The sequence below is a fragment of the Takifugu rubripes genome, chromosome 13, assembly GCF_901000725.2.
Source record: "Takifugu rubripes chromosome 13, fTakRub1.2, whole genome shotgun sequence".
In the NCBI taxonomy this organism is placed as follows: Eukaryota; Metazoa; Chordata; class Actinopteri; order Tetraodontiformes; family Tetraodontidae; genus Takifugu; species Takifugu rubripes.
This window is the reverse complement of record NC_042297.1, coordinates 14,069,895-14,089,182: the sequence shown is the minus strand read 5'-3', so window position 1 is coordinate 14,089,182 and position 19,288 is coordinate 14,069,895. Positions and strand designations below refer to the sequence as shown.

At 41.3% G+C, this 19,288-nt stretch overlaps 2 protein-coding genes across 4 annotated transcripts in view; one reads left to right on the top strand and one right to left on the bottom strand.

Annotated features, from left to right (window-relative positions):
- Window positions 1-7,541, top strand: part of ddb1 (damage-specific DNA binding protein 1) — a 28,564-nt gene extending 21,023 nt beyond the window's left edge. Inside the window, exons 22-27 of the mRNA XM_003969632.3 lie at window positions 670-840; window positions 1,584-1,693; window positions 2,315-2,484; window positions 5,200-5,302; window positions 5,871-5,994; window positions 6,926-7,541. Coding sequence (XP_003969681.1) covers window positions 670-840; window positions 1,584-1,693; window positions 2,315-2,484; window positions 5,200-5,302; window positions 5,871-5,994; window positions 6,926-7,009 — 762 coding nt within the window. The 3' untranslated portion in view covers window positions 7,010-7,541. The remainder of the gene's footprint in view (window positions 1-669; window positions 841-1,583; window positions 1,694-2,314; window positions 2,485-5,199; window positions 5,303-5,870; window positions 5,995-6,925) is intronic.
- A 6,464-nt stretch (window positions 7,542-14,005) lies between these two features.
- tspan4a (tetraspanin 4a) overlaps window positions 14,006-19,288 on the bottom strand; it is a 68,933-nt gene continuing 63,650 nt past the window's right edge. For all 3 annotated transcript variants that reach the window (XM_003969631.3, XM_029845744.1, XM_029845745.1), the window contains 2 exons: window positions 16,917-17,000; window positions 14,006-14,512 (listed from right to left, as the gene is read on the bottom strand). In XM_003969631.3, coding sequence (XP_003969680.1) covers window positions 14,444-14,512; window positions 16,917-17,000 — 153 coding nt within the window. In that variant the 3' untranslated portion in view covers window positions 14,006-14,443. The remainder of the gene's footprint in view (window positions 14,513-16,916; window positions 17,001-19,288) is intronic.

Here is a 19,288-nt window from a genome sequence, read left to right as displayed (position 1 = left end):
AAATCTTAAACAGCTGTTTTATTTAAAAATGCTGAGAATCAAATAGGATGAATTTGTAAAACCCCACAAAATTCTTTGAGTTATATTCTATGTTCAGTGTTTCTGTCACAAATAACATCTTTTTTGATAACTTTGCGGGGTGTGATGATTCTTTCGCTCACATTTGAGATTTTTGACAAACACGGTTATTCAAATATGGAAAAACCTGTTGATTCATGTACAGCAGCAGATTCTCTGCATGAATTCTGTGTATTTTCTTACGAAGTAATGGTGCAGATGCAGAAACGACTGCAAATTAAAATTAACGAAACATTTGTTTTTAATTTTCTGGATGGAAATAAAATGAAGACACCAAAATATATGGTGGGGTATTTAAAACTGAAAACCAAAGTTGCTCCAGTAAATAAGTGGCCTTTATTGCTTGTTCTCCCGCACGTTATTTTCATCAATTGTGGGACCATGCAAAAGCTTGAGTGCAGTTAACCGATCATATAATGTGGCAGCTCTTCTGTCTCACACTTACCGAGGCCCATCTGATCTGGACTAATGGCACCATGGAGCAAAAGTGTCAGCAGCTTCATCAAATGCCGCTGCTGGAGCCATTAGCAGAAGCTTCACCTTTAGCTGCCTGCGCGGCTACAAACAATTACTAATGAGAGTCTCCTCTAGGTGCGTCTGTACGAGTGGACAGCTGAGAAGGAACTGAGGACCGAGTGCAGCCACTACAACAACATCATGGCCCTGTACCTGAAGACCAAAGGGGATTTCATCCTGGTGGGAGATCTAATGAGGTCCGTCCTGCTGCTGGCCTACAAACCCATGGAGGGGAACTTTGAAGAGGTGATTCACTTAAAAACACATCTCTGGACAAAAGCCAAAGATTCCCCTTGTCCTAATGTATGATGGCCAAACAACGAGCATCCCAGCATATTCTAAATCACCATGTTTTCCTTTAGAACGTTGTGCTGATGCCTCTACTTCACTGTCAGCCATGATAATATAAATAATGAACAATAATCCACCGTGTATAGTGCAGATGAAGTTGTTATCAGACAAGTTAGAGATAAAATAAGTTTTAAAAAAAACAACAACTAGATTACAAGTCCAATGCTGGAGCCCTGCAGCCTGGCTGTTCTTATATTTTAGATATTTTCTGGTGTATAGTTTGCAAAAAGAGAGAGAGAGAGACAAGTTTTACTGTAGACGGTGAAACAATGATAGTGTTTCATTGTCTTCCACAAAACTTTCTTTGGCTCTGCATGTAATCACGATGCTTCCTGAATGTAGGACACAGCTTGCTTTCACACACAGAATGGCTGTTGTAGGCAAGTTTTATTCTTCCTTTTCATAATTTAGTATGTGAATGTCTTCAAGGATACTTGCAAAGTTTTGTGCCCCCACGAGAAGCCTGTCGACTTCTGCGTTCATGCATTATGCAGCCTCTGCTCGCAGATGAGAACCACCCTTTTGCCAACTACCTCGCTGTAATTCCACAATTGAGACGGTGTTAAAACTCATGTTAAGACGTGTTTGAATGACTTTAATTCTGACCTAGTGAGGTTGTGGTGTGCCCTATTTTGTAGATTGCACGTGATTTCAACCCTAACTGGATGAGCGCTGTGGAAATTTTGGATGACGACAACTTCCTGGGGGCTGAGAATGCTTTCAATCTCTTCGTCTGCCAGAAGGACAGGTAGGAGGAATATGAAATGCTATTTTGAGCTGTTTCTTCAGTCGCTAAAGGGAAACTTATCCAATCCAAAATTTCAAGTTTTCATTCATGACGTGAATATGTTGTGTCCTTGCATTTGTCTTGTATTTTATCTACTCAGCTGAGTTGCTCACTTTATTCATGGTCTATTATTCCTGTTTTTAAAATGATATTTTTCTCAAACACCTACAACATATTTTTGAAGATTCCCTCAGAAAATGAAGTGTTACATTAATGCCAATACTGATTATCCACCTAATTTATCAGGTCAGGCCTCTTAATACTTTTGACCTTTACTTTTGTATAACATTTGTCTTCCTCTCCTCTTTTCCTCACCCCATTTTCCACTAACTCCATCACTTTGACCTTTTCCACCTCTTCAAGTGTCTCCACCCTGCTTGTTTTTCTTATCTGTAATCGATCAATGGCACTTGAGACATGTCAAACTTTCTTTTTGTTTTTTCATTTGTACTCCTCGATTTGTTCGGAAGGCTTTAGTCATCCCTTTCTCTTTTGACCTCTTCACACTAAACACATCCCACCAGTCAATATTTGCAGTCTGACCTGAAATGTTTGGCATCCTCTCTTTCTCCTGCTGGTCAGTGCCGCCACCACGGATGAGGACCGGCAGCACCTGCAGGAGGTGGGGGTGTTCCACCTCGGTGAGTTTGTCAATGTCTTCTGCCACGGCTCGCTGGTGCTGCAGAATCTGGGCGAGACCTCGACGCCCACTCAGGGCTCCGTGCTCTTCGGCACCGTTACTGGCATGATTGGTGAGTACATGGACCATTTCACACTCATGTAAAGAGAGACATCGCTGGAGGTGAATGTCTCACTGCATTAAATATGAACTTTTCAACAACTGCCTTAATGCTTGGCATGCATTGCTTAGACACAAATCAATTTTAAAATAAAAATGTCAACTTTATGAAATTGATAGTTGATATGAGAGTAAAGATATGGTGATAAGCTTCTCTGGATCCGTCTTCATAAATGACTTTTCCCCTCTGAGCTCTTCAAAAGGTCACTAATTAACTCTTGAGGGTTGTATCTAACTTGTAATCCATACTGGCAAATTTTATGGGAATATTATTCGTCTGGGAGCAATAACTTCTTATAGTGTCTGCTGGTTGCCTAGTAACTGTTACAGATGAGGACACTGTTAATAAAACGCATAAATTGATCTGGATCTTTCTTTTAGTACTAGTTGCAAACAAGCTCCAGCGAATGTGCAAAGAATTTGCCATTGTATTTTTTTTATTTCTATTTTTTTTAACCAGTTTTGAGTCCTTAATGGTGATTGGGGAGAAACTTTTTCTATAGTTTTTCTATGCTAAGAAAGAATTAAATGAAACTATTAACCCAAACCTAGTTTTTATCAGAGTTGTTTAATAACCAATTTATCATCACTATCAAAGTTTTACTATTATTTACGACCGTATTAACTATTATTTTTTTCATCATAGTTTTAGAGTCAGTGAGTCCCATCTCCTCCAATGTCACACACACACACACACTCACTCTTTCTCACACACCCACACATACAGACACTAAATGTTTATAAACAGCATTTATAGATTTTTTTTGTCATAATTACATTATAGTTTATAATGTACGGTTCAAATTCAAATGAAGCAGAGTGCTACACATCCTGCAGCTATGATATAGAATATATTAGCAAAAGCACACAGCAGATAGACACATCTGTGGTATGATGAAGCCCAGGATACAATAAATATTTTTTGTAAGCTGTTAAAACCTTCTTAAGAATAAAAATACACATTTCCTTATGTCTGGTATCTTAAATCTGCTCTGACATCTGAGTGTTCCAGCAGCACTGTGCCAGGACCACATATTACAATCTGAATATTCTGTCATAAAAGCAGTTATGCATCAATAACCGAATGGGTCGGTGACCTGAATGCTAATTGAAACGGCTGCTGCAGGAGTGAAAAAGGTTAATTGGAAGATTGACTTGCTGGTTACCGTCAACTGACTGACAGACTGTCTGCCTGGCTGTGTTGACTCAAGTAACCTTGAGTTCTCCTGCATGTGCTCCAATTTTCTTCCATTTGAGACTGGCACATGTTCAGAGAAACCAGTAAAAGGTGAATATAAATGCCAGCAAAAAAGGAAAACTCCAATACAATGTTGAGGTTTATGTTCCAGAATCATGTGCCACATCTGTGCACCGTTTCAGTTTTGTCAGAAAACCCACCACACCAGTTTCCAGGGGTAATTTGAAACCTTTTTATGGCTTCCATTTAGAAAATTGAGGTCATTGAACATGAGCAGATGTGAGGATGAGATGGTGGCTCTGCTCAGGGACACTTCAGTTGTTTTAGTTCCAGTAATCAGTTAACTGAGGTAATGAGACCTCGGACTGATTAGGGACCACACAAACTTTTGTCACAACCATTTATTCGCCGCTAATGTTTCCAATTGCAAACAAAACGGAGGAGGAGAAGGAGGAGCTTTTTACACCTCATTACTCAGATTCAGTAGTAAATTTTTGGTCCGCAGTGATGCTGATAGAGATGCAAAACGGAGTTGAGATGGTTGAGACACAGCTTTCATTTCAACACCAACACAGAGGAAAGTTTGAGCAGAGAACTTTCCACATTAGGACATCCAATAAGGCCGCTCATCTGGTTGCTCCTCCAGATTTGTCATGCATTAAATGTTTTTGGAAAGAAGCTGACGGCCAACAAGCAGACCAGCTTTTATGAATTAACGTCGGTCTGCTTGCAAAGCCTTCGACAGCGACGGTGAGATCAGAACTCTGTTATCAGCGGTGGTGACGGACAAAGATTTAAATTCAAAGCAGATCTTCATCCAGTTTTATGTCTCCTTTGTTTGACAGGGCAAAATTCCCTCGGTGTCTGAGCAAATGATGATGGTAGCATTTTAGCATTGTTTTTTTCTTTGTAAAAGACAAATATTATTCATTGGTAAAAGCCTCTTTTTTACTTTTATTTTTATTTAGAACTTATTAAATTAAATTAACTCAAAAACAAAGCAACCAAAGGGAGAGAAAATATTTTCAGTTCAAACAACAAATCATGGATATATTAAACCCCTTTTAGACTCCCACAAACCTCCAAAACTGTAATATGCAAAGAAGCAACATCTGCATTTCAAATCAACCTGACCTTCACATTTTGCACATGTGCGTGCGTGCACACGCGTATGTATGTATGCATGTGTTTGAGAGGGAGAGAAATAATGCAGATTACTTCTCAGTAGACTTGCAACAATGCATTCATTGTCACAGAAATTATATTTGTGTGAAAAACGTGTTACATAGGAATTAGCTGTATTTACATGGAAGATTGTTGAATGTTCTGTCCTTATGTGATGCTGCTGTGGCCATAATGACAACAGGTGCATTACAAGCATCGTCACTGCCTGTCATTTCTTGATAGAGATTCAACATCATATAAAAAATTTGTGTTGGTGAGCATAGTGTGTGTGTTTGTGTGTTTTAGGTCTTGTGACATCCTTGTCTGAAGGATGGCACAGCCTCCTCCTGGACCTGCAGAACCGTCTCAACAAGGTCATCAAGAGTGTGGGAAAGATCGAGCACAGCTTATATCCTTATGTTCAGTGCTGTCACATGACCCCGTGGCCATGTCTTTGTGATTGGTGAATGGACACTTCATCCTCCTTTACACCCCTTCTCCTCTTCCTCAACCCATCAGCAGACATGTCCCTCGTATGAGTTCTTTCAGTTAAAAGGCTGATTTTCCTGGCAGGGTAATTTGCTCAGGGTTTCTGTGAAGCACCCTAAGGTTATCTGGGCTGTTACAGATGCTTAATAAAGACTATGATGGTTAAAATATGGGTGCTGCAGTCCTGCATCACAAATGTTGTAAGACTGCAGTGGCCATAATTGATGACGTAACTTTGAAATTTGATTTAGAGACAGTTTGTTTCAGACATGCCTTAAAAACAACAGTTCCTGACAGCATCGGCTTTAGAGTCCACTTAACTGACACTGGCATCTGTTTTCACAACCTCGTTTGTTTAGCGGACGCCAAACTCTTGACATTGAATATTTGTTGAGTGCGCCTGGGGCGAATTGTGTGATATTGTGCTTAAAGCGCCACCCTCGGTGGATGTGGCTGCTTTGTATTGATTTTCTTTGACTCTGAGGCACCTGGAGGTCTTTCCACACGGAGCGCAAGACAGAGCAGGCCAAGGGCTTTATCGACGGGGATCTAATTGAGAGCTTTTTGGACCTGGGCCGAGCCAAGATGCAGGAGGTCGTGAGCACTCTACAGGTAGGAGCTCCTGTTCAGCGACACTGAGGTCCCTGTAATATTGAACAGCAAGACATGACTCGGTAGAGTAATTTAGCCCCTTATTGGCTCAGCTTGTTGCAGCCTGTAATAGACAAAGATATTATAACACTTTATAATAACATAATAACAGTGAGGATGCTGTTGCTTACAACAGCTTTTGTGATGATCAGAAGCAGCTGTTAAACTAATGGTTGCAGTTATTGTTGTATTTAGCTGGAAGCACTGCCCTCAGACACATATTGCTTATATTGCTCATGTGCTTTGAGGATAAAAGCTGGGAATACCTTTAGTGGAAGAACAGGTGGTAGCGTCACCTGTGGCAAAAGCAAATAAGTGTTCTGTTGTCTTGGCTCTCACCGCTACACAACCACCTTCTGAGCTCATAACCAAAAGGGTTCCATTCAACACTTTCCTAAAGGCTGGTTTGAAAATAATCTTTGCAAGGAAAGGCCTGTTAATATCCAAGGGTCAGCTGGAGTGTGAAATGAAACTGGACGTGATGCACACCTTTATTAAATGGTCAGTTGTAGATGGTAAATATCCCATGATGGCACCTCGAGTCCATGGAGGCATTTTTAAAAGACTGAATCAACATGAAGCAGAGTAGATCATATGAGAGTAGAGCTCTCATAAAGTTGGGAATTGCGTCAATTTTCACACCAACATCCCAGCAATAATCAGAATCCTGCTACCCACCTGTGTTAAAGCCCCAAAAGTCCAGGTCAAATTACCCCAAATCACTGGGTAAATTAAGAAAAGGCCTCATTTTGTGACACAGGTGTGCGATGTCTGAGGCAAATGGTTCTTTCTATTGCTGTTACTTGTTTATCTGCTCATCTGCTGGCATGGCCGTCTGGTTGTCTGCCTCATTAGAAGCGGGGGCTGACTGTTTTGTCTTACTTGATTTCAGATCGATGACGGCAGCGGCATGAAGCGTGAAGCCACAGTGGACGAGGTTATTAAGATTGTGGAAGAGCTGACAAGGATCCACTAACCTCAAACCGTCATCCGGGCTGCCTGCTGAGCCAGATAACTGTTCTGGGCAGATGTGGGGGGAGCAAACTCTGCTTTTTGTAAATAATTATAAATAAACAGCGTGTGCATGTTCAGGCAATTTGTTGAAGCCCTGACGGCGCAACGGGGCAAGTGCAGAGCTGATTGGAACAAGTCTGCGGGTGGTGCGCATAGCGCTTCGTCCAGACGACTAAAAGACCAAAGTGGAGCGTTGGTCAGTGTGTTCCAGCACACACGTGTGTGTGTGTGTACGAGAGATTGTGTTTGTGTGGAAAACTGTGTGATTATCATTTAGAAAAAGAAACCCAGAAGCTGTCATTTCTGGCATATTGTGACATTTTCATGCAGGTGGAAACTTAGCGGAAGCTGACTTTGCAGGTTAAATATTCCTGATTTACCCTGTGGTGCGAACACGCAACACATAGAAGAAAAACAGGATTGTTCTAGATTTATAGCTGTTTTGTCTTTATGATGTTTTCATTGTTCTAATAAACTTTCTTTAGTACTGTTACAGCTCGTGTCGGTCTTTTCCGTGAAACCACATAAGGCAAAGGGTTCTCCTGTTTGCTGTCATGTTTTTAACTGTTCCGATGCACACACAACTACCGGTACTCTCGGCTGCTACAGCTGATTAGACAGATCATACTGTTTACAGCAACTCTAGGTGTTTTATCAGAGCAACAGGTGTCCTGATCAGCAGAACTTCACCACAGACAACTGTCATTTTGGTACCATGTGATTGGCATTTTTAGCCATAAAATGAGCACAAACACAATTTATGAGTGCATTGTCCAGTCCCATGAGGAGGATAGTTACAAACGTTGGGTATAAAAAGTATTTCCAAGTTTTAAATGCGCCACAATTGACGATAGTCTGGGTGTTCAAGGTGTTCTTGGTCTGTACAGAGACCAATTTAGGGAATTGTTGCAGACATCGCTGTCCCTTCCTATCCTCACCTTTCCACCCATAAAGCATTCTTTATCTTGATAATTTTCCTTCTATCACTGCTCTGTTTACATTCTGGTGACTTAAAACACACTTCTTTTTTTTTTTAAAGCCTCCATCTGTGCTGGTGGTTTATGTCCAGCAGGGGTTATTTTTTGTCAATCCTGCCGAAACTGTAGGCCGCAATGATGCCTAATTAACTTCAGTTGCCTCCATTATTCCTTTCATCGCTGCAGGAATGAAAACAGGATAACAGTCTATTAATCTGAAAATATCAAAGGTCTAACAGTGAATCACTGGCAGGAGGATTGGGTAATTCTCTACACTCAATGCTTTGAAACAGACTGGCTAATGTCATCCGTTGGAAGCTTTTGGCTTGTTTTCTTAATTCCATATGATGACAAGGGAAACCTATTTTTAAAAATTATCTGACAAGATTGAAGTACACCGTGTCTCTTTTATACAAGGCTAAGCGTGTCCTCAGGAAATACTGGTCCCTAACTAATAATACATCATTCAAGACCATGCTACCGAGACCAGTTGCTATTAAGAATTTATATGAATTATGTGTAGTGTTATGAAGATGGAGAGAGAGCGCAATTGAAAACAAAAGCAAGAATGACAGCAAATTCTTTTTTTATTTAGATTGCAGTGATTGCTTTATAGTTTAATGTACAAATAATGTTGCCATTTAATTGGACTCAATTAAATCTGCATTGTAATATTGTGTAAACCTTTTTTACAACTAATATCCAGAATATTTATGCTAAGTGACCTAAACAACATCCCTGAAAATCAATAGAACCCCCAAATCATCTTCTAAATACTAACATGAATTCGAAAATGATGAAACTACACCAAACCAGTACCAAATTGTTCTTCAAATTCAGTTTCAGAGTGGTGGAGATGATTTAACTGTGATAAGGAACAGAAAAGTAGATTTAACTCTGTTTTGTTTTTTTTCTTTACAAGCGGGATTTTAGACGAAGTGCGACTGTCGCCATCTTCTGTTCAACATATGCGGTGGCTTTGCTTTAATAATAATAATAATAATAATAAAAAATACCATGTGATAAAACCTTTGAAAATATTTTAAATAAAAACAATTTTTTACTTTATTGATTATTTTGATAACCGTGGTTTCGTTTTCGTTACTTTCTGTTGTCTAGTCACAGTCATTTTTATAGCGACTGGCTAACACTAGCGTGCTAGCTAACTGTTAAAGTGAGTTCGAACCATGTTCGAATTTAAAATAGAGTAACTATCACAAGACTTTTGGATTTGTCTGCTTAAGACAAATTCTTGGACGAAAATGTTGTTCGGAAACACACGCAGAATACACAATGTAAGTAAGAAAACTAAACTAAGGCTGTTATCTTTGAACACTCGCCAGCAGCCAGGTTGGGCGGAAGTCGCAGGTGTAAACAACAAAAAGTTAAGATTGTAAATTTTTACACGATACGGACCGCTTTAACACATTTTCAGTCGGATGTGGGTTTGAAGTGAGTTGAATTGATATTTTCTTGGCACGTCGATGTTGTTGCTGCGTCTGTGATCAACAGAGATTGATTCATGTCTTTCAAGCTCACCCATGTCATTTTATGTCATTCCACTTTTAGATGACTTTTCACTATCCTATTAAAGGACTTCCCATTTGTAAAGCACTTGTTGCAGCAAATCTTGTGACGGAACCTGATGTGGATGCAGGTTCTGTTTGCACGTCTTCTTGGAGGATCTGGTTTGCCTGTGAGATCTGGCTGCTCTGGAGGTTCCTCATCATGCTACCAGTGATTTATTCATTGGTTTATGCAGAATCAATAATGGTTGACCTTTAATATCCCTGAAGGAAAACCAGTGTTAACAACTCACCTGTCAGGCATGATTGTGATGGTCCAAAGCAGATCTCCTGTCACCACACTTCGTTTTAAATTTGTATGTCATCTTGTGAGAGAGAATTTGGTTTATATTAGATTTGAATCTCCAGGAAGATCTTTGTTTATTCTAATCCCTAGTTAAGGTCTGATGAGGAGTAAGGTTGGCCCTTGATTTTATCCTGAGACTTCTGGGGGCCAGTTTTGGAAGGCTTCATTTTTATGCTAATTTTAGTCTCCCAGAATAACATTTCTCCCAATGAGCCATGAAATTCTCCACCTTCCATTTGTTTTCTCCTGATTTTGCACTCAGACTCAGAACACTTAGTGAGAAGTGTGTTAGATTCTTTGATTGCAGTAGATTGTTTATCCATTCTTGTCAGATGAAGCCATGGAGAAAGAAGTGGGCTATTTCACAACCTGCAAACACTCGCAACACCACGGTTTGTATATTTAGCCCTGGCAGGGGGCCCCATATTCTCAGCACATCATTTGTTACAGCAGAAGAAACTTAGTTTAGATTGTTTGGTTGATTAGTAGGTTTTTAAATAATAATGAAAAAGACTTTATGAGGTGACTTCTCAGACTTCTCCTGATTCAACGATCGGGACAGCTTCTGCTGTGCACAACCTAAGCCTCTCCTGACTGAATCCACCAGAGCTGAGGCCTCGATATCATTGTGCACTTATATTTATTTCTTGAAAACCTTCACTTCAGTGAGAGTCTTATGTTATGAGCGTGTGTTTAATCAAACTCTGCTTGATGGATGACCTTTCATTTTTACACCCTTCCACAGTCAAACTAAGCGACCACATGCTCCTTTCTGGCTGTAATATCTTAAACTCAGAATGAATATAAAGATTGAATTTGATTATGAGACTGAGGAGCTTATTGGGGCTCTTCATGTGAAAGACATTTCCATTTAAGCACTTCCTGCGCTGAGAGGTGCATAAAACGGCTCAATTACATCGAGTGTCTCCGCGAGCCAACATTGTCTTACGTTTCTTATTCATGACGCTACGACCTTTTGAAAGCCAGCAGGGTGCAATATCATCCATGAATTTGTGATGCATAGATATTACAAGAGCGGGTTAACTTCCAAAACACAGCTGCAAGTCAGTCAAGGGGGGGCCCTTTGTAGATGTGTGCACATTGCTCCACTTTCTGGGTCAGAAAAATGGTTTCTTGGTATCAATTTCACTCACACGACCATGAATTCAGCTGTAACTGGTAGCTTTAATACCACAGTTTTTGTGATGCCAGTCCTGACGGACACAATAAACAGTGGACAGGGAAGAGCTATCGTAACTTGTCGGGTCAAGTTCCAAAATATTTGGAACCTTTTATCAATACAGACGGCTGCCCGCCCAGATCCTGCCTCTGGCGGTCATTTTTCTCAGCAATTCACTATTTCTGAACTCTTTTTTTTTTCTTGTGTGTCTTGACCAGTGAAGAAAAGCAGTGACTCCCACTCACTTTCCAAATTAAAGAGCACACCCTGACAGGCTAGAAAGCAATCGTTTGTTCCCAGTGTGAAAGGGCCATCAGTCTGTTATGTTTCATCAGCTCAGCGTGGGCTCACAGGTGGGTGTGAGGAGCACAGCGAGAGGCTGGAGAGGTGAGGGAGCAAGTACACAGCCATGTTTTATTGATCAAGCACAAGACGGGAGAAAGCCCGCGAACATAAGACTGAATAATATATGACATGGGAGAGACGAAATGGAGATCTGTGGAGCGTTGAGGTTGAATCCAGTACACCGACTTCCTGGCGCTGAGGCGTCGGAGTCTGCATCTGTACCACTTTTACACAATGTTTTTTTTTTAAACTTCTTGGAGGTTAATGGTTCTTTAGAGCTTTTATCACATCCTGGCTCACCACGAGTAGATTCATCTGAATAGGGTTTTCAGATAGGTCTCCTTTGGTGCTTGAACATCCTGCTGAGAGATGCAAACTCATGGAAAATTAGTACTTCTTTAATGTTATTCTTGTGTCTCTGTGTGTTCGCCTTAATTGTCTCTCTGCTGTGCGTTCCGATCATCCATCCATCCCTTTTTTTTATTCTCCTGTGGGAGTGTAAAGAACGACCCGCCAGTCTGGGCTGATGCAATCATTCTTTGGTAGTGAAGTAATTCAGCGAGGCCGTTTCACCATTTTCACACCTGTGTAATGTAGGAAGACGTTCCGCTGGGTCTCTCTGCCCAACGTGGCCGTAACCTCAGTCATCTGGATCAATAACCTGCGTGCTGGTGTGGCGTCATGCATCGTCTCCTCGGGTGCGTTAATGTGACCATAAATGTCACATAAGCTGCTGCAGACACTCGTTCAGTATCGTTGTCGCCCAGCATTTATCGTGCACCGTTGACCTAAGGGGGGGGGGCGCTCTAAATGAAATAACCCCCCTGACATGCAGCCCCCACTGTGCACTTTGTGATGCCCAAGCTTCTGAGCAAGGGCGTATCAGTGCTGTGTGGAGTTGCAAGATGTGAATAAAAATAGCAGCTCCTAATACAGGTTGGAGCTGTCGGGCACAATCAGAAAATTCCTGAAGAGCTTTATCAGTAAAATAGCTTTGGTTGTTTTTATGAGGTGGTTGCGAGCGGGGAGCCAGGAGGAAGTCAGCCAGTCCAGTCAGTTCTCTGATGAGGACGCCTGTAATATTGCCGCTGTGTGGTTAAAAATGCGAATGTCAAATAAATCCTGATAAATGTTTTCAGTTTTTCCACCCGGCGGGCATCTGGCATTAGAATTAATGAGCTCCCCCCATTTATCCTGACACGTTTGTGTGACCTTCCAGCTCTTTCAGCTGCAGCTGAAATGATCAGTGAAGTGTTCATTTCCCATATTTTTTTTTTTTCGTTCGGAGATTTTAAAAAAAATTTTTTTACATTAATAATGTGTTTATTTCAGTTGGGAATAGTTTTTTTTTTTTCATTTGATATCATTTATAGCTGCACTATTTGCAAAAACGTCCTGGCTTATACTCCTTGCATATTGAATACGAGAATATTATTATAGAAATAAATATCTGATCATTAAAAAAAATGACACTGTTTGAAAAGCTCCCCTCAACTGATTTATTTATACAGTGAGTGCATTTCCTTTGATTGGATCACATGAGTTACCTCGAGTCAAGCATCACCCTGAACATGGCTGCAGAGATGAATTGGAAATACTTCCAAGGTTTCCAACTGAGCGGCCATAAAAATCTAAGTGTGCTGCAGCAAGTCAGTGTGAACTCCAGCAACATTAGCACCAAAATATCCATTAGTATGATGAGACCTGAATAAAAGAACAGCATTTGAAAGCATTTTGAGGTGTAATCCAATTTCTATTGTTTCTGGAGTTCTCATTTGGTCATGGGGAGTCAGTTATGGGCCTTTTTTAATTCACTGAAGTTCATCATCATGGAAATCTTGTTATGCTATGATACTGTGCTTCCTGCTGAATGTCATGGAAACCAAGCTCTTCATAAGATGTGAGGAGAGGAACAGTAGAATAAATTCCTCTGTAAGGATGTAAATACTCTCATGGCTGCATCAGCTGCTGACAAGAGCCTAACTTGTTTCGTCGTCTTGGATGTGAGATTTTTTTAATTTTTCCAGGATCCTTTGATTTTTTTTTTTTTAGAACTTTGGCTCCTCTAGTCAGGTTTGATTTAAAGCAGAAGCAAAGAAACAAAGGAATTAGACATCCTGCTGATCGTGGCACAGACGTGCTGGTACGTAAAGTAAAAGGTTTCTTCCTGTGGGTCCGTCCGATCAGAGTTTGCTGGGTTAGACTCATCAGCTCAGGGAGCCAGAGGTGGCTTCAGGGGCTGCAGATGAATCTGGAGATGCAGTTGGTGCTGGGTGTGGGGGCAGGGCTGGGGTGTCCTGCTGCTTTTGGATTTAAATTCAGGGTGTTCTCCCATCCCTCCTCAATCCAGTGGCGGAAAAGCTGCATGTTCACAGAGCGTGACATCGCAGCACCGCTTGTTTTATCCACCGTTTAATTAAATCCTAATTTGTTCCATGTTACAACCTATTTTAATAACTTCAGGTCTGTGGAGAGACTTCGCATGCTATTTCCTGGCAAATGTCCCTTTTCCCTCGTGTTTATCCGCAGGGTTGCACCTAAACTCTTCAGCATCTCTGCTTCAGAAACGACAACCTGACGAGCATTTTTAGTGGAGCCAAGACATTTAATACACTCCATGGCAGAAGACATGCACTTGCAGCATTTTTCTGTCTGCACTTTCACTTTTGGACACATATATGAACGTAAAATAATTTAAAAACAGTTTGTTTTGTTTTTTAAAAAACAGTTACACGCTTTTATACATCTCCATAATACGGTTTCATAGAATGTATCACAAAAATTAGCTTTTGACACCGAGCAAAACAAAGATAATAGCTCAGGTATTACACGGCCACTGTGCTTGTGTGATAGTTAGCAGGGAAAATGGTGAACTGGTGCCATCCTATAGGGTATGTCACAGAGAGGACAAAGGAGAGTCTGTAAGAAGAGGGAGCGAGGGAAGATGAGGGAGGAACCAGGGTCTATATTTGTCCCTCGCTGATGGAAAACAATCCAAGTGTGCAGAAGTGCACTGTTCTTTTCAGGCGTAGAAAGTCTCTACTTTCACCGACTGACAGAACATCGTCATGGAGAACACCAGGCCCAGGATCTGTAATTAAAAAACAAATCAGATGACCGTGCATGGAGGGGAAGTGAACGTCTGTCTGGTGGGCTTATTCTTTATATTCTAATGTTGATTTGCTTCTCAGAGCAATCAAGCCTTTAAATACAAATTTGATGAATATCCCCCCCCCCACGTCTCACTGGCTCCATGAAATAACTTTTCTCATAGACATCACACGGATTGTTCTGAATTTTAATGACCTATTAGACTCAAGCTGTTTTTATTCCCACTCTTTGTTTATCTGTAGCTGTAGTTTCTATCTAAACTGGGAGTGGTTGCTTGCACATTACCTTAAAACAGCGTTGCTGTTTGTTAAAGTTGGAACAATGAACTTTCTGCGCTCTCCTCGTGCATTTATTCTAGTTTCTAAATATTTTGAGGTTTTATCTGTATTAATTATCACACAAGGGACAATTATTTTCACAGACAGGCCCTGTTTACACTAAAAGTCTTGTCAGTCGGTCCTGGAAAATCTTAAAATCCGCTGCTCACAGAAGTGAAATCAACTTTTTAATCAAACATAACAGCTCCTGGTGAATGAAACACCCAGAAATTGCTTTTTATTAGACAGTGGACTTGGAGAATTTCCCCCCAGACCTGGATTAGAGTGTCAGTGGCCCTCTGGACAGTCTGTGGAGTGGCAACGAGGATCTCATCCTTGTAACTAACAGCAGGCAGGGTTCTCCTACCTCTCCTCCTAATATGAAGGTCTATGCAGCCCTCCAATCATCCACCACCCCTCATGCTGGAGAACTTTCTCCACAGGGTCTTTCAGGCTCTATGATTCTGTCACATGTTCTCAGTGTGAAATCTTAATGGGACTCCATTGTTGCCTGTGCTTATGCATGTGGATGTCAACTACTCATGGGGTCTTTTGGGGTGGAAACACATGCACAAGGACACGGGTGGCGTGCTGGGGGTCATTATGCACAGGTCTTCCAGTTCGTCCTTGCACAAATGAGCAGACAGTGGTCCTGCTGCTGAGTTGTTGCCCTATTTTGGCCCCTTCCACCTCTCCTGCCTGCCTGCTGGCATCTCCCTCAAGCTCTCAAGGCTGCGCTGGTAGATGGATCTTGATGGAGCTGCACTACGTGGGCAACTTCTGTGAGATGCAGCTTTGCTTTATGCTATTATTAGTGGTGAAGGCTCTGGAAAAAATCCAAAACCATCCCAGGGTGGATGGGAATAATGCCTTTCTTTTCCACCTGTTTGTCCCATCTGCCTCACAATCACTATTGCCTCCTGACTCGGCTGTAGTTTTAAAAACATATTTGAGTCGAAGGTAAAGCTTCCCTTTCAACATCAGGATAGCTGAACACACAGATCCCGTGGCAGTGCTCAGACCATTTGTTCAGCTGGGCTGATGTTGCCACACGTTCCGACCAGCAGTTGGCTGCTGGGCGATTTTATCGATGCTTTTGGCCAAATGAGAAAATTGTCAAAGGAGAAGAGATCGAGCAGGTGTTTCCACAGCAAAGGAAAAAAGCTGATGTGTATCCAAGCCACGTCCACACAGCGGTTTTAAAGTCCAAAATCCCCTTAACTGTCCCAACAATACGGTTTATTTATCTCAAATTAAGTGGAATGAATCTTCTGGAGTCCCTGAGGTTAGATTTATATAGAAACGGAGAAGAAAGAAGAAAACAGAGTATTTTTGTAGTAGTTGTCATCCACATGATTAATGAACAATATCTATTCTGCTCTGAGAACAGGCCCCACAAAAGTTATAAAGACTTTCTTCCCTTATTGTTCGGCCCAACACTGCATCTTTGTAGTACGGAATTCATTATTTTCCTTCAAAATGTTTCTGAGGTGATCACAAACATACACAATGAGCTGTGCTGATGCACAACTTGGAATTTTTAACATAAAACCAAACTTCTGAATGTTTGATACGGTGTGTTTTCAGTGAGTCGGTAATTGTGGGTGTCCGATCAACACCTCAACGTAAAAGCAGGAAAACCTTTCCAAAAGTCACAAGATGCAGCAAAGCTGCGTCGTTAACTTTGCAAATTTACCAAAAGTTACAAAACTACGATTTAATTTGCTTATTTGTGTTGTCTACAGCTGTGAGTGAGCAGGCAAACATGGCCAATCTCTGCCCTGTTTAATCTGCTGTGATTGTGTCCAGCTCATTCTGGTTTTGCTGCATAGAGGATTTTTTTAAAGGGCACGGAAGCTCTGGTGTGAAGACGAGTGCGCCTGCAGCACTGTGATCTGGGTCCTCTCAGATGGCGGGAGCACATAGGCTAACACTCCGCTGGAGAGGAGCTGTGGAACGTCACACCCTCTCTGTTTTCCTGAAGACAAGCGTCTCCATCTGGGGTTACACAGGTCCTGAGCTAACGGCTGCTAAAAATGTAAATGGCATTATAGAAACAGTAATTACCTGAGTAAGTGCAGTGCATAGAGCAAAGATCCACAGGGCTACCAGGTTCTCATTAAGCCAGTCCTTCACTCGCTCGTAGCACGGCTGCAGAAACAAACAGAGTGGGAACAAATATTATCTGAAGAGAAGGCAGATTCTCCATGTAGATGTCAAATGTACAGTCTGCTGGCGCGTCATTTACAGCGAGCGTTCTGCTGCTGCTCCGAGAGGCTGCGGCAGAAAATGTTCACTGACTAAAAGATCCCCTGTGGCAACATTCTTATCTCCCCCCCCCTCCCCATTTCTTCTCCTCTGACCCAATATTCTGCAGGGAAACTTTCTGAAAATTCAAGCAAGTCCCCACCGTCTTCATCCCCCTGCAGCTCTACAAACACCATCTGAATGAGTCTCAGCGAGTCTCAGCTACACATTTTTAATGTCATTCGACTGCATTCTCGTCCTTGTTCCTGCAATTTTGCTTCTCAGTGACATATTTGTTATGCTTAAAGCACATCTCAGTCTAAAAACATGGAAAATGTCCCCGAGCTACCTGGATTCAGAGAAAAACATATATAATTGGTTAATAACGAGGACAATGATTCTGGGTCTTTGAAAATGATGAAAAATATTTTAAAAAAACAGGAAGAATCATTCTGCATAACAGCCTTAGCTGACATTAAGTATAATTTTCCAGTCATTTTCTATACAGCCATTTATTAAGTTGACATTTTTAATTGGTTTTCCTGTTAATTCTAACCTCTTTTAACCTCGGTAGATATAATTGGTTCTTTGCATGAACTGGGAAGTTTGCTGTTGTTCTGATGACACCGTTCATTTCTCCTTCTCTAGTGCTGCATATTCTTTTACCTGTAACCTGCGCTGTAGTTTTATTTCCTAAATCGCTTCGGCTCAGAGTTGGAAAGATCCAAAATGACACTCCCTCTAATCTGTCCTGAATTTTCACTGCTGCTGGAAATATCAGGCAACCAGCAATATATTTTCCCAAGTGCCAGATAAGATAAATCCACATTGTATCAATAAAGTCATGTGATCAGACACTTCCAGCATCTCCGAGCATATGAATTCTATTTTTATTGTGACAAGGAAAACCAAGATGAACATTTGTTACCATGCGGTAGAGCTCCAGCATGAGGAAGATAAACTAGAAGCGTTTGACTGGTGTTCTATTTTAACAAATCTGAGTATCTGATAAGGTGTCTCTAACATAAACAACCATATTAAGCATCAGTGGTTAAGCTGTCGTTGTGCCCAATGGATCCATGTCTTACTCTGTAGAATATATTTCCCTTTCTCCATAACATGTAACTTAAGGCTTTCTGTTGCCCCTGAACATGATAAAGTACCAGAAATGTACAAACCTGTGCAGACTAATTATTTCCGAGGTATTAAGGGGCACCTAAAACAGCCGCTCTAGAAGTGAACACAGTTCCATCCCAGAAAAAATAGATTTTTTTGCATCCTGCTGGGCTTTTAAGTCATTCTGTTCTAAATGAAGCTGTCAGAAGATGGTGCGGCAGACGGGGGAGGCTATGTCAGTGAAAGTTATGAAATACAGGTTAAATTGAAATGGAATGGTTGATGCTCCTTCTATAGACTTGAACATCTGTCAGGGGACGCTTAAATGGGGATGCAGCAGAAACTGCGAACACAGCCAGACCAGTGTTTGCTGAAATAGAGCTCATTCCTCTCAGATACTGGCTCACAGCTACCAGGATAATGGCGATTGGACCCTGAGTGTGAGGGATATTCCATGACTTAGATAAGATGTGATCTCAGGAATGTTCCACAATCTCAATATACTGCAATTCACTGGTCTAAAACTAAGACAGAGCTTTAAAAAATTGCTCTGCAATAACTGGAAATTGAGAACTAGCCCATGGCTGCAAATTAGGAGGCAAAATCAGTGCAACCCTGATGAGACACTTGAAGGTGCACCACCCTGCTGTTTACACTGCAGCAGATTGGAGCTCTAATCTTCAATGATTCAGTGTGTGTCGTAATGAGCAGCTCCTGGAGGGTAGACCAAAGAGCTGCACTCCATGTAGGAGAGTACAAACGTGCCTGTACCGTATTAACACTCCATGTGTGTAAATACATCTCCCTTGATGTGTGATTTTCTGTGTGTGTGTGTGCGTCAAACATATTGCTGCTGATGGCAGTTTCATTTTTACCATCTTTTCTTGGATATGATTGTGTCTTTAGATAATACATGTAAATGGTTATTTATGTAATTGAGTTAGGAATGAATTCTCCAAACAATGTTTGGTAAAATGGCATTTTTTTAACCGTCTGTGCCCATGATGAAGAGGCATGTGTGACACATCTGATCGCTTTCAACAGGAACCATCCAGCACTCGTGTTATTGTGATGCG